We start from the raw sequence: 15,617 nt of genomic DNA, 5'->3' as shown, positions 1-15,617 counted from the left end.
GTAGTATAGTCGGACGTTGACTGAAGCAATTGGGGTTCGGGTCATTGTTTAAATACACAACAGCAGACAACTAGGAAGCATCTGTCAAAATTGCAGCTCCTTATCAGGTTTGCTATCTGCTGATAATGTATTACATACACAATCTAGAAAATGGATGGAAGAACCTTTAAAAAAAAAAAAAAAAAAAACAGAACAAATGACATGTTGGCACATGCAACCATACCGTCGAACATCAGAGGTCAAGAGCGCATCATTCATAAGTAAATTGTGAAGAGCAATGGTATTTTGGGTGGACCACTTCTTGTACACCCTCTCCACATCTTCACATGCATAATCACACCCTTGGACAGAGACTCTGAGGCTCTTGCACGACTTCCTCCCTGCTCATTTCCGCTCCGCTCAGGTCCTGGGCTTTGCCACATACCTTATTTTGGCAGACTGGTGGATTCACGCAGCACGAGAAATTGAAGTCATATCGTCAACGAGAGAGGTTATCTTTCTGAACTCTATGAGGTTTACTCTGTTCCATATCCATACCCTATAATTAAGCTCGTGAAAATGTATTTTAATGGGAGAAACACATAAGGGAAGAGTATTTCTTGGAGAAAAACAGGAAGTACAAAATGTCTATACACATGTCTATACTAAAAACAGCACAAACCACTCTGCTATGTTTTACTTTCAGAATTTTATAATAGTAACAATCCACTTTTAGTACAGACTTCACAACATATTCAAAATCTAATCACACATTTTCCCATGTGTAATATAAGTTGCTATGTTTACACAACTGGAGTTAAAATATATTATTGTGCTTAATGTCAAAGCAGCTTTCCTGTAAATTACATTTCCATTTACATTTATTTATTTAGCAGACACTTTTCTCCAAAGCGACTTCCAATGAACTCTATGTAGTGTTATCAATTAATTATCAATAAATTAGAGTCTGATAATAATAAATTGTCCATCCACCCATCGTCAGTAACTGGATGTCCAGTGTAGGGTCACAGCGGTTTGCGGCCTACCCTGGAAGTATAAGACACAAGGCAGGGTACACCCTAGATGGGACATCAGTTCATCTCAGGGCAATGGCACACACACACACTACAGACAACAGAGTCAGCAGATCACCTGAAAAGTGTCTGGACTGTGGAAGGAAACTGGACACATGGAGGAAACCCACATCAACCGAGACAGGACGTTCCAAATCCACACAGACGGAGGCAGACCTGCACCCACGTCGAAGCCCAAAGTCTGGGAGTCATGAGGCATCGGCGCTATCTGCTGCACTACCATGTGGCCTCATAATACACTGCATAAATTTACATTTATCCGACACTTTTTTTCCAAAGCAGCAATGTTAAGCGTTACATCACACTGTAATAGTGTTTAGCTATACATCATTTTCATTTTCACAGCAAGGTGTTTTCCTCTGGAGCAATTCAGGATAAGTACTTTGCTCAGGGGGTACTCCTGCAGGACACGGTTGTTCGAACCTCTGTTATTTATCTACTCTAACTACTATGCAAAAAGCTGCCCTCAAAGAAAAAGCTTCTAGATGCCTACTGATTACTTAGATGGAATATACTTTAGTAAAAAAATGAAATGCTGTTCCAGGTACCTCCGCATTCTCACAGTGTGACCTAGTGAGGAGGCTCAGATCGGACTTTAGTGTCTCAAATTATTTTTTATATCACTCTGGGTGTGACATAGTGGATCAGAGTCAGAAACCGGTATGTGTATTTTTTAATTTTGACAGACAAGTTTTTGACAATACAGGAGAGTGGAACAGAGTTCTACAGTGACGTCTTACTTTATTTTAATTTCAATGATGGCTGCGTGCAAAGAAAGCAATATGGATGTTAGAGAAAATAAATAGTATTTGAGGTCATATTTGGTGGTATGTGGCACAGTGGCGCAACATGTAGTGCGAGAGATTATGGGTTTGATACCCGCTTAGTCTGTATGGAGTTTGTACGTTCTTTCCCTGTCTGTGTGGGTTTCTTCTGGGTGCTCTGGTTTCCACCTATAGCTCAAAGACATGCAGTTCAGGTATACTGGTGACACTAAATTGCTGTTAGTGTCTGACTGTGTGTGGCTATCTTGCAATGGACTGACATCCCATCCAGGGTGTACCCTCCTTCAGCCCCACACCCAGTGGTTCTGGGATGGGCTCTGGATCACTGTGACTCTGATCAGGATGAGCGGTTAATGAGAATGGATGGATGGACTGATTTGCTGGTGTGGGCAAAGAGGAGGTAATTGTATTTGAAGTGGCATTAAAATATTAAAATCTTTGGCACATGTTTACACTGTTGTGTCATTGATGCAAATACGTCACACATGTATTGTTAATCTGCATAGTTTTGAAAATGTTTACCTTTCTCCATATGCCCTGATCTGTGAGGGATGAGGCCTGAAATGCACATCTAAACTTTCAAACAGGGCGTGTGAAACTCCTAAATCAATTTTTACAGCTGTAACATCAGTTGCCGTCAAATTTCTCATGGATTTGTTGGGAAGTGTGGAATTCCTCCGATGAAGTGCGTGACCATTAAACACATGCCGAATGTGTCAGACCTCAGAGCCATGCATATGACTGTCATTTTAGACTATTTCTTATATAAATGCAGGAATTAGGTACAGGGTTGATGCAAAGGCTAGTATGAACAACTAGGTAAAAAAAAAAAAAATGCATGTGTTCTTTAAGCATTATGCATTGAGAGACCTTTACGATTTATGCGTAGAAAAGAGCAATCAAACAAAAGACTCATGATAAAAGTCACTCATGATAAAAATGTATGCCTGTGGTCTGTGGGTCTATTTAGTTCATTTGTGATATTCCAATAGACAAAGAGAGGCAGCTAATTTTCAAAAATACAAGTCCCAAAAACAGAAATATCTGTTACAAGCACACACACACACACACACACACACACACACACACACACACACACACTGGTCTTACAGCCGGCAGGAGGTGGAACACACATACTAGCACGCCGACTCCTAATTAGCTGGATGTGCACGTATTTCGCGAGCGAGAGACAAACTGCTGGAGTCCAGCCGAGCAGCCAAACTTCCTACGATCCCTTGCAGAACTGTCTCCCGGCGTAAAACCTTTTTTGTTAGCCCTTCAAGCTGTGCTCACTGACTCATCCACGTAATGTGGTGTGAGTGCCACAGCATGGGAGCAGCAAAACAGATTATCTGGACGGCCGAAAAGCTGAGACGTTTTTAAGGTCAGACATAAGTGAGCAGTAGAACTGTGAAAATTAAATTTTAAATATGTCAAAGTACATTTAATTATTTGTCAGCCAAGGTTAATTGCTCCGAACGCTTTCAATCAAGCATGATATTCAAGGCTGAAAAAATGCTTAACAGGAAAAAGTGAATCATCCTCTAGTGGTTATTATCTATTATTAATGACTTATTAATTACTATTACTGTGGCTTATCACTTTATTATCAATTTATTATCAAGAGGGATACATTCTGATTAAAGCTTTTTTCGCACTGGTTATTTCAATGTACTGTTGTCATTACAGTTATGTTTGGACTGTGAATGATGCATATTGTATGGCAGCACATTGGCGCCTCACGGTATCTATGGGATAGTACAGTATATATGTGTATTTGAGTCTAGCTCAGTCTGCGTGGAGCTTGCGTGTTCTTCAAATGTTCACATGGGTTTCTTTCGGGCGCTTCGGTTTCCTCCCACACTCCAAAGACACGCGTTTCAGACGAAACAGGGAATCTGAACTGCCCTTAGTGTGCATATGTGTGAGGGTGTTACATTGCTCTGTTGTATAAACAGATGAACGATTGTAGGCACACCTGCAGGGGACCCTGCTCAGGATAAGTGGTTACTGAAACTGGATGGACAGATGGATGACTGTAGGATGCTTAGTAGGGTGTATTTTGCATTTTATGTCACTGGATAAAGGTGGCCGATACATATGTTAACAGTAATTGGCATTGGGGGTGTACAAATTGCTATGTATTAAGGGGTCCGAGCAACGTTAATAGGGCTCAGTGGAGGTTTACACAAATACTGGAGACACACAGTAGAGGCTTGCTTCCACATTGGCGGGGGATGTCCCCCATGACTCGTCCTTCTTATTAAGCTTCTGATTAATGTACATTTTTCTTTTGATTAGGCCCCTCTAGGTTTGGGGTTAGCATTAACTACAGGGCCATTCAGTAACATTTTAGCGCAAATGCTGGCCCCACAGGATCAATGATACTTCCTGTCCCACATACAGCACGTGGAACAAACCTATAGAAAATATGTTTTTCCCACTGACACAATGAATTGCACACAGAACAGCAGCAGAACAGAGAGACAACATTAAATCCAGCCTGTTGTCATCACTATAAAGCTCGGCAACGTTCGAAAAAAATCCCCTCTTCCGCAGCCCCTCTGGCACCTGCTCGGTCATTCACGGCGCTGTAATAAGAGGATGCACCGAAGCTGAATGTGCGCTCACATTTCTTTTATGGAATCATATTTTAATTCTGCTTCATTTAGGATACAGCCCTAAGTAGAGTTTCCTGTCTTAGATGTTAATCGGAGATGAAATGAGCAACTCCAAAAAGAGATATTAAAAACCTGTTGACTCCTAACCCCAATAGCAGCTTGTTACACCCCTATAAATCACAGTCCTCAAGGAACAGAGCAGAAGTGTAACTGCAACAACTTCACACACGAACACACAAGCTAGCCAGGATTTCTGCTCTTGCTCTATATCGATGCAGAGCGATCCTAGCAAACGCTCTGGGAACATTCCGAGTTGCAAATGTCTTAAAATAGACTTCAGAATACACTCTCCTGACTGCCAAAATAAAAAATAACCCATCTTCATTTTAACTTAAACCTTTAATGCTCTTTTGTGACCTTGCTACTATCCACAAATAGCTTCAGAAAAAAATTTTTGCAATGTTTATCCAGGATGAAAAATCAGTTCTGTGTCATGCAATGGTGGCTTTCCGTATCTTAAAAAACGAAAAGCACGAAACGAAAAATTACCCACTAAGGAAATTTCTCATGCAGTTGGCCTTTTTGATTACGTTTTATTTCTAACAAGCCTTGTACATACCACGATACTTCCCCCTGATGCATGAGCACTAGGATAAATGATCTTGTAACCCAGATAGAGCACAAAAATGACACTTTCCACTGCACCTGCATTTTCATACGTGCCATTTTAAAATGTTGTAACTTTACAAAACCCAGTTAAAGGTTTCAAAATCACAATACTGGAGCAGATATTTAACTCAGAAACTGCTGCCAAATCTAAGGCCTGAAAGTTACCTCTGATGTTGTTAAGCAGCGTGTTCTGCTTTAGCTGCACTTGCTTTGGTGGTTTTATTAAAATCCTCTCAGCTGAAGCCTAACTCATAACTTTACTGTATACGTGACTTGTGCCATAGCCCGGCTCTAAACGCCATCATGGCCTTGCTTTCCACTGCTACCCAGGTCACCGCTAAAGCTCCGCTGCAGCCCAGCTTTGTTTGAGCCCGACTCGCTAATGTAGTCCCATTCCAAACCCTCCCTGTCTTTTGTCCTTGTTCCTTCCCAGGTTGAGCAGGGGTCAAACTACCTTGGTTTACTCCGCTATTTCACTGTTCTGCTTTCCCCTCCGAGTTGTACATCGCTTTCGAGAAAAAGCATCCGCTAAATGAAAAAGTATGTAGAACATTTTAGATACGGTCTCTCGGTGCCACATCCCCGGTCTAATCTTTTCCTTCATGCGCAGGTCGCGAACATGTTGAGCCCGTGTTCTAAACCAGCAGAGCCCAACGAAGACAAAAAGTTGCATGTTTTAAAATACTTTATCTCCGCTCAAACTTGTCATTTGTTTGACATGTCTTGCGAACGCTGACTGATCCGTTGGCCCACATCTACCCACATCCTGTTTAACAGGAAGCATGAGAAGGTGCAGTCTGAGTGTAAGGGGCATGGAGGCCCATATCCCTGCTCCAGGCCAGAAGCCAGGCTTGCCTTACCTACGCCGTATCTGTCCGTGGTGGTTTTCGTCCAGGGTGCCATGATGAATCCCGGGCCTTCGCTTCTTTCCACGGAATTTGGCCTTTGTCCTCTGCCACTCTCGCCAATGGCCTCGCAGTCTGGGTGTCTGAATGACAGTTTCTGCTGCACCGCTCACTTCTGTATTTTTGCCCCTCCCTCTCGTCTTCCTTCCCCTTCGTCTGCTGTTTAAATCACCGCCCTGTCGCATCGCTGACAGTATCTCGTACGTGCCGCCATCGTCATCAACAGTGACGCTGTCCTGCTTGGTGCACCGATGCGCAAGGTATAACGGAGCTAACCTAACAACCAAACAAAAGGAAGTTTCACACAGCATGTCCTATGCATAGTTTGCATCTGATCAATGTACTCGAGATGAACAGATTTCAGATGAAGTTCCTGCTGTGGTGTTAGAACAAATCAACAACTTTTTGGTCAGTTTTCTAAACAGTCCTTGCAAGTATTATTAAAAAAATGACTGTTCTGCCCCGTACAAATGTGCAATGAACATGTGAAGGAATAGTTAGTAGCTTAGTTCTAATACATTTAGAAGTGCAAAACTCTGTGAATCAAGTTGCATAATTGAACCAGTAGATGGTACACTTTCACTGGTGTTGGACAGTTGTCAGACATCTCCTTGCGTTTGCTTCTCTGTTCTGCGTGTTCCGGTTTGCGTACGAATGCCTGCAAGTGCTATATTATGATGTGTGAATGAATACCTCTTTTTAATTTATTTTTTAACAATGCAATACACAAAAAAAAAAACTGAGAATGACAGTTTGGAGTCATTTGTTTTCCCTTATTTTTGTCACACGGACAAAAATACTACTCCTACTCTTGATTGTGAAATACCTTGCTGCTGAATACCTGAAAGAAGCCATGCAAATTTATATTCATACCTCGTTTCATTCACTTATGTACATGAAGGAAAAGGCCAAAACACCGTTTCTGGGTAAAAGTGATATCTGCAAAGCAGTATCCTAAGTATTACTTTTCTACACTTTGATCTTATTCAAAAGGCTGAAAAGTGATCAAGGTATTAAATTTAATAATGCTACTAAAGTCAAATGCTGTGAGGATGAATTCGGTCTGAGTACAGAAAGCCAACAAACCGAGCTCTGTCTGTGCTGAGAAGGGACACAGGAAATAAGGAATAATTCAGTCCTGACAAGAGGGAGCACGTTCCACCACCAAGGGCCACTGAAGATGAACCAACTCCGGAAGGGAAACGATGGGAACCGATATATAAGCTCGTGACCAAGAGCTCTCTGGCCAGGCTTTAGGGAGGGATGACATCCTCAAGATACCGAGATCCCAAGCAATTTGCTGCTTTGCAGGATTCGGACGAAGCCCTTGAATCCAATTCTGTTGTTTGTAGCCAGAAGCGAGAGATCAGAGGAGGAGTGTCCTGCAGGTGTATGGGCAGGTAGAAAAGCAGATGGGACCTGCATTTTGTATGAGTTGGAAAGGTCTGGTGGTGCATGCAGGAAGATCAGTCAGAAAAGGACCAGGAGCTATGTAACTATAGTGGTGAGTCTCAGATGCTGTTATGGGAAAAACCTGCACAGGAAGCAAGAGCATTTATAACTCCCTTGTTCTAAGCGGGCTTCAAAAACTGGTTAGACTTTAATAGTTTTTTCTAACACCTTATCCTGTTTACGTCCCTCGTTGATAAACAGTCAAAACGTTGCAGCTTCTTTGAACCTGTCACAGTAATTTTGTTTCGCAGTCATGAAGCTCTAAAGTGACTCTGATAAAAAGGTTTGAAGAATTTAATCTAATGAACACAGTTATCAGGCTGCACGGCGCAGAAAATGAGAAGTATGTGATAAAGGTTCTTGGTAAATAACAGCTCCCGATACATGTAGCCACTATGAGGCTCTCTGGTTCACAGGTAAGTTAAGACAGGTAGGCTGCACCACCAGTTTGGCTAAATGGCAAACATTGTAATTGCCACATATGCCAACTACTGGTCTGGCTGATGGGTACCCGATTACTTGTTGGGCTTATTTTGGCTTTGATAACTGCTAGCGTTATTAACAGACCGATTGTTGGCGGGACTGAACGTACGAAGGGGACAAACAAAATAATAGGTGTCCCCATATCTAAGCCACGTCACTTCCATCCTCCCTCCAAAACAGTCAATACTGTGTACCTAAGACTTCATAAATCAGACCTGTTGTTAGTTTCATTTACACAGTTAAACAGCCAGGCAACCTTTTGTTCTCCACTATTTCTATTTTTGTCCTTTGTCCCTGCTTTGGGGTGCGGTGGCGCAGTGGGTTGGACCGCAGTCCTGCTCTCCAGTGGGTCTGGGGTTCGAGTCCCCCTTGGGGTGCCTTGCGACGGACTGGCGTCCCGTCCTGGGTGTGTCCCCTCCCCTTCCGGCCTTACGCCCTGTGTTACCGGGTAGGCTCCGGTTCCCCGTGACCCCGTATGGGACAAGCGGTTCTGAAAATGTGTGTGTGTGTGTGTGTGTGTGTGTGTGTGTGTGTGTGTGTGTGTGTGTGTGTGTGTGTGTGTGTGTGTGTGTGTGTGTGTGTGTGTGTGTGTCCCTGCTTTATTTTCCTTCTCCTCATAGTACATTACACCAGATTAAACTGGCTGGCACATACTGAGTAGCCAGTGGGCAGAATTTATGCTTCAGAACAAGTAAACAGCTATTTCTACGATGAGCTTTTGTCAGAATGATGTAAGTAATGATGGTGTTCAACCACTGAAAACAGCTTCTATCTCTTCCCTGGGAAGCATGGAAGGTGAAGAATCCCTCATGTTTGCCCACATAAATCTGTCTGCGCTGCCATTACAAACACCTCTGTGAGTTCTGGAGTGGACACAGGTCGCAAAGCTGTGCGGGAATACATTGAGTTGCATGAAACCATGCTTTGAAGCATGGTATTGCAGTAGCCTCTTGTCATGAACATGACTGGAAACAGCAGAAAAGCCTCAAGTTCAATCTCACATTATCTATGTAATACTCGAGTAGTTGCACTGAAGGAGGTGTGTTGTGGGGTCGCTGTGCAATCTTAGTGATTAGGTATGGAGGTTGTGATGTATAGTCTTGACTGACTGGCTGTGTCATACAGGGTAGTGTAGAGGTTAGAGCTGCTGCCTTTCGACCTCAAGGTCACAGGTTTGATTCTGGCTCTAGAACCCTTGAGCAACGTACTTACCCGTAAATTAGCCAGCTGTGTAAGTTGCTTTGGAGAAAAGCGTCAGCTCAACGAATAAATGCTTGTATATCTACATTTATGCACATTTGAATGTGCACTGTGAAGTGGGGAGCGGTGAAAAGTGGGCGGTCACACCAGACTGAAGACCAGTTACCGGAAGAGTCACACAAAGAGAGGGAGCGAAGGAGAAACAGAAAGGGGGAGGTGTGAGTGAGGACCAAAGTAATAGTGGTAAAGCTGAAGAGAAGCAAGAAGAGGGAACTTGGGGAAACAGAAGGATGACTGGGGAATCAGACAAAAGGATTAGACCTCCAAGCTAAGGAGCCGCTTCCTAATAGACGTATCACCGCACCCCAAATTCTCCCATGAACAGAGGCCGTCTACCGTGAACTGAGCTGGACGTGAGCTTTGCTGGATGCAATACAGAAGTAAGTTTATTTGAAGTTTCTGCAGAAATGTAAGCATGATTATGTAACACCACTTTGTCTGTTATTTGACACGACATGTAAGCAATAACTGGTATTAATGATACGTCAAATATCCCTCCAGACTAACTTCGCACAACTAATCAGGAAACAGCTGCTTTACGAGCGTCGAGGTAACAAAACTCATTCATCAATGGATGAGTACCTTTAAAATATTATTACCATTAATAAAATAAATGTGTAATTTGCAGTGTGTTCCACGGGGCAGCTACACCATTCAGAAAGGTGTGATCACACAAGGGTACTTTAATATCTGCTCAGACTCTGCCTTACTTTCAAGGCAGTGATGGCATCAGCAATCAAACCACAAGATTAGTTACTGAGCCTTAGTGTTTCTTGCTAGCAAATTTTTAATTCTAAATGACAGCTTCCCTAAGTCTTAGCAAATGAATTGATATTGAATGCAATGAATTAGGCAGAAGGAAATCCAGCCGAGTCTTTCGAATTAAGAAAGGAGGGGAAAGAGTGAGGCAGAATGCTGCTTAATGTGATCATACCGTGCATTTCATAACGGACCTATTAGTAATCTCTACAGGCTACGACCACCCGCTAAAGCAGAAGCAATTTTTCTCTGTTCCTTGAACAGAGCCTTGAAATATTAATGTTTCCAAATACTTCCTAAAATACCACTCAAATGCAATGAATCACTTTCCCTCGCCAAAATGGAATAAGATGCTACAAACATCTTGCGTAGAGATGCAACTACACATTGTAAAATGAAGTTCAGTGAAAGAGATTTATGAGTCTTCTGTTGAAAGTTTTCATTATTTCGTGTGCTGAAACTAAAATGTATTTCCTGTAGTGCCACTGTTCACACCCATGAGCTATCCTGCTCCACAGTTTTCCCGACACCGTGTTAATAACAAATATTTTATCACATCCAACTTGAAACTTTGTGTAGATGACTTCTCCTGGAAGAAATGTTTGCTTCACACACAAACACACAATTCCGTTGAGGGCTTGCTGACAGATCATTAAAGCATATATAGATAGTAAAGGAAAGGGCTCCTTGGCAGCCATCCCTACTTACGATTTCACAAAGTAACAGTGTACTATTTACAAATAGGAGGGACAGATGAAGAGTTAACAACAGAACTGATATTTACAGTGAACAAATATGAATAAATTAGTATAATACTTATATAACAGAATTTTGCATATTGTGGCAAATATTAATTTACATCATACATCTATTCGTTTAGCAGATGCTTTTCTCAAAAGCGACGTACATCTCATAGAAAATACAACGTGTATTACATCAGGAGAAAGAGACATAGTTGCAGATATGTGATTCTTAAGTATAGTTAGCTTGTTACTTTCACCATATACAGCACTATAGCTGCATAAAACTTTACCAGAACATCAACGGTTCCTAAACACCTTCCTAGTAGTTTTTTTTTTTTTTTTTTTTTGAGATACGTATAAACATTTACGTTACATTACAGGAGTAGCTGTGTAAAGGATTGATCCGGGCATGATCTTAAAGTTGTAATGCACGAACATTTATATCTGACATGAACTTAAGAGATCATCAATTTATTATTCATTAATTTGGCAAAAATTAAGTTTACATTTGCATATTGTTTGCTAGCAAACATAAACAGCTCAGTGTTTTCCAAAGTATGACTGACTGAATTCTTAATGTTGAGTTAACCATTTAGATATCAGAAATAACTACTCTGGAAATGCAAATGTCACATGGAACCGAGGCCGCGGGGCAGGCTGGACCCAAGCGCAGGATCGTTTATTTGGAACCGAGGGGTCAGGCGAGTTCTCGCTGTCGGGGACGGGCGAGGAGCCGGGCGATCGGCGTTGAGAGCGGGAGCGAAAATCTGTAGACGAAGTCAGAGGGCGAGGCGAATGGTCAGAAGCCAGGGAACGAAGAACGGGAACCAGGAACGAAGGAGAATGAGCCACAGGCGCAAAGTGAGGCGCCTGTCCCGATGAGATTCAGCGAGTGCGAAAGGGCTGAGGAGGGTCTTTTAAAGCCAAGCGCTCTGATCGTCATCGGGTGCCCGATCGGCGTCAGGTGCTGTTGACTGCGGTGTGGACGTGGACGTGACAGTTAGATGGATATTTGAGAAGGACAATAACTATATGTGTGTGTAAGCACTGCGTCTGTAATTATGTTGTGCATGCCATCTGTGGGTACATGTGTGTCTCTCCACGTGTCCCCTTGTGCATTAGGAAATATGCAGATCCCAGTATTAATTCACGGGCTGTGTGTACATACATGTGTGAAACTGTTTGTTTTTACCTCTGTGCTATGTAAAGAAATGTTTTGTGTGCATTTTCCCATTTCCCAGTGGGGTGACATAACTTCACATCTCTGTAAAATCCATAGCATGCAGTGCAATCGCTCATCAGGCTATGTTTGGTAGTTGGGTGGTTTTCACCCGACTGGCCAGCAGTGCGCATTAAGACTTTAGGATGGTGATGCTGACATACAAATGGAATAGAAGTAAAGTGCAGCGTGACCCATCCTGTACAATTGCCAGTCAGTACACTGGACCCTGCAAATAAGCTGGATCAATGAAGTATAATGTAATAACACTGTAAACTAGAACCACACTGTACAGAAACCAGCCTTCTGTATTTCACCTATTAACACCAACAGACCCAAGTGACAAAACAAAACAGTGGGATGGCCAAGTACAGAGACACACCGAGTGCAACTGACCAAAAAAAGACCAAGTGACCTTGAGAGAGCCGAGCCGAACCACTGACTTGGTCATTGCAGCGGACTAGAACCGCTCACCCGAACGGCCCGCCTCGTGCAATTCATCAAACCGTTGAAAGTGACCGAACAAATGGCAGACCTACTACAGAAGCCCATTTGCTACAGAGGACTCTGCTAATGCAGTGGTATCCTCTGATAATACCGTCCCATTAAAATTATTTAAAGAACAGGGTGCTATGGAGAGACTCATACGACTAAGTTCTGGAACACATCATTCACATATCCCTCCCGTTTCTCTAAAACAGGATGGATAACATCTAATCGCCACAAATAAACTGCTGCAAAGACTCACAAACACAGTTTAGGTTCAGCGTCCGGTGCTTTAAACTTCATCCCATATTGACCTACAGCCCTCAGGTGCAGAATGTTCCCAGTCTTAACCTTGTCATAACACCTTGTCCTCTCTATTGCACATAGTTAAAGTGTAGAAAAGATATGGGGAGCGGAATAATTCCCCCATCTCTATCTGTCCTTGAAGGAGACACAAAACAAACACTTGGAAACTCTCTGTTTGACTAAACAAGTCACGCTGTGTTACACGGGGTTAGTTAAGACTGGAGTTTTGCATGTACTTCAGAAAGGGCTTTAGTATGAGTGTGTCGGTACATCATGCGCATGTGGGTATTGGAAAGCCCACGTGAGTTGATGAGAAAGAAGAGAACAGCCAGGTAGACATGAGAGAAGTTACATGCATGTGACTGTTGTATAAATGAAGAAAGTGTGTGTAGACAAGATGTGTAAGTGTGTGGTTTATGTTTGTTTTTAGGTCGAGAACTATGCGGACTCAAAACACACACATACAATACACCGACAGACACAGAGCATCAACACAGCAAGACGATCTGCCTGAAAAATTTCAAATTATCCAAAGTCTCCTAAAGCGTACAGAAATGTGAAAAGGTACAGGATTTGATGGCTTCCAGGAACTTTGCATTAATTGCACTATTTTTGCAAGCCCTCGCTATTTCAAATTCTTACTGCCATGGAAGGACTAGACGGTACATGACTTGGAAAGCGGTCTACATCCAGTCATCTCGGATTCCTCTCGCTAGATTATCACATGCTTTCATATAACACCCACTTTTGTGCTTTTACCCTCCTTTGTTCTGCCCTTACGAAGGTTAGAGGTGAACCAGTGAAGGATTTCATAGGATTTCAGCCACTCACTTCAACTGATAAGATTGTGCGTGTAAAAATGGCCCTCACTGCATCACTCACACACTCACACACACACACACACACACACACACACACACACACACACACACCACAATTCTGGAGCAGGTCCAGGTGCTCCATTAAGGCCTGGCTCAGGAGAGTAAACATAGAGTGTCCAGCTGTCCTCTGTGCCCCAGTGCAGTAAGACACAGGACCCTAACCATCTTGCAGCAACATGGACTTTTAATCATCCTTCAACATTGCGAAGGACCCTAACTTCCTTTGAAAAGAGCAGGTCTTAAGCTCCCCTTCAACTCTTTGAAAGACATTAATATTCTTCTAACTTTGTGAGCAATCATAATATTTCTACAGATATGTGAGGACCCCTTAATCTCCCTTTAGTGATATTAAAGACTTCAGTTACAGCTGTCACCTTCTGTTAGAAAGACCCAGGTTTGAATCCCACGTCCTGCTGTAGCACCCTTGATCACGGCACTTACTTTGAATCCCTCCAGTTAAAACTACCCAGCTGGGTAAGTGGGTATTGAGACACCGTGACGCAGTGGGTAATGCCGGTGCCTTCCAATTCCTCAGCTGCTTGGTGGTACTGGAGTTTGCGTGTTCTTCCCAAGGTTGGCACTCTCTGGCGTGGAAAACCATACTATATGGTTCGCTATAGTAGAGTACAGACACCCCTCTACTTATGTAACTCTGACTTCCGTAAATCCAGATTCACCTAAAAAAAATTCCCAGCATACACATTATTTACAGATAGCGCTTTTATTCTACGCAAAACATCTGAAATATGTTAAGCGCAAGTTGCCGTAATCAGACAAGGCAGGAAGCCGCATTTTCCCAGTTCCCGCGTGTTTTGAGCCGTGACCGAATCCCCTCTCCTTAGTGTACTGCTTTTTCACATATTTTCTACCCTTTTCATTATTTACAGCGCCTGGTGGTAAACGTGCGCTTGAAGGAAAATGAGAACCGTCTCGCAAGCGAACGGCAATCGATTTGGAGATGAAATTGAAAATAATAAGGAAGTATGAAGGTGGACAAAAATTAACGTCTATAGGTACAGGAACCAGGTTTAGCCATATTGACTGTGAATACGATAGTGAAGGATGCTACACGTATGGAGGAGCACGTGAAAGGAACGGCTAGCATGAAAACAACAATAACAACGAAGAAACGTCACGGTGCAATAACCGAGATGGAAAAATTATTAAAGTAATGTTATGTCGAATGGTGGGGGAGGAAGGGAAATCTGACATACGTAACTTTTGACTTATATAGGGGTTGAAGAACGGTCTATTTGCGTAAGTCGAGAGGTGTCTGTATATAGTAGTCGCCTTTGACTCAAAGCCACATCCGTCCGTTATAAATAGGTAAATCATCATAAGTAGCTCAGTACACAGACCAAACATTCTAAGTTTTGATAAAAGCATCAGCTAAATGAAACAATAACAACACTTCAGGTTTGTAGGAGCTCATCTTCCTTCAGCGGTTTAAGGGTTCAACGGATTCTTACGCTCCTCCGGGCGCGTAACGGTCCCAGTCTCTTAGCGCTTGTAATGTACGACAAGGTGACATTTAAATTGGAGAGCCCATAATCTCTTTCTTCTGAGCTGTCACTTAGTTCACATGGTTGGTTATTTGGTTATCCTAGCACTCACCTTCCATCCCTGTAAAGCCTCTCCTGAACCACAGTCCAGTTTCTCGTACATCGGCATCCCTCAAGCACGAAGCATATATGAAATCTTAATAATCCACGGGCTTGAGCACTGGAGCCCCCTTGTGAACATTATGCCACACACACACACACACACACACACACACACACACACACACACACACACCAACATACCAACATACACACAGAATAAGCAGTTTCATCCAAAGTCCATCCCATGTTTTCACAGGTTTGGGCAATGGGACATATTGAGGACGTGAGCACTCCAGTTCTCCGCTTCTGCTGGCTCCACTCTGACTAATCGAAGATACTGCTTACAACGATACCCCGCGTGCCACTACACA

At 42.8% G+C, this 15,617-nt stretch overlaps 1 protein-coding gene across 2 annotated transcripts in view; it reads right to left on the bottom strand.

Moving 5' to 3' along the window:
- The window catches only part of dock2 (dedicator of cytokinesis 2), an 87,138-nt gene that overhangs the window by 62,018 nt on the left and 9,503 nt on the right, over positions 1 to 15,617 (bottom strand). For both annotated transcript variants that reach the window (XM_018737332.2, XM_018737331.2), the window contains exon 2: positions 6,009 to 6,329. In XM_018737332.2, the coding sequence (XP_018592848.2) occupies positions 6,009 to 6,051 (43 nt within the window). In that variant the 5' untranslated portion in view covers positions 6,052 to 6,329. The remainder of the gene's footprint in view (positions 1 to 6,008; positions 6,330 to 15,617) is intronic.

This window comes from Scleropages formosus, chromosome 13 (genome assembly GCF_900964775.1).
Source record: "Scleropages formosus chromosome 13, fSclFor1.1, whole genome shotgun sequence".
Classification (NCBI taxonomy): domain Eukaryota; kingdom Metazoa; phylum Chordata; class Actinopteri; order Osteoglossiformes; family Osteoglossidae; genus Scleropages; species Scleropages formosus.
Note: the sequence above shows the minus strand (reverse complement) of the source record. Positions and strands in the feature narration are given on the sequence as shown.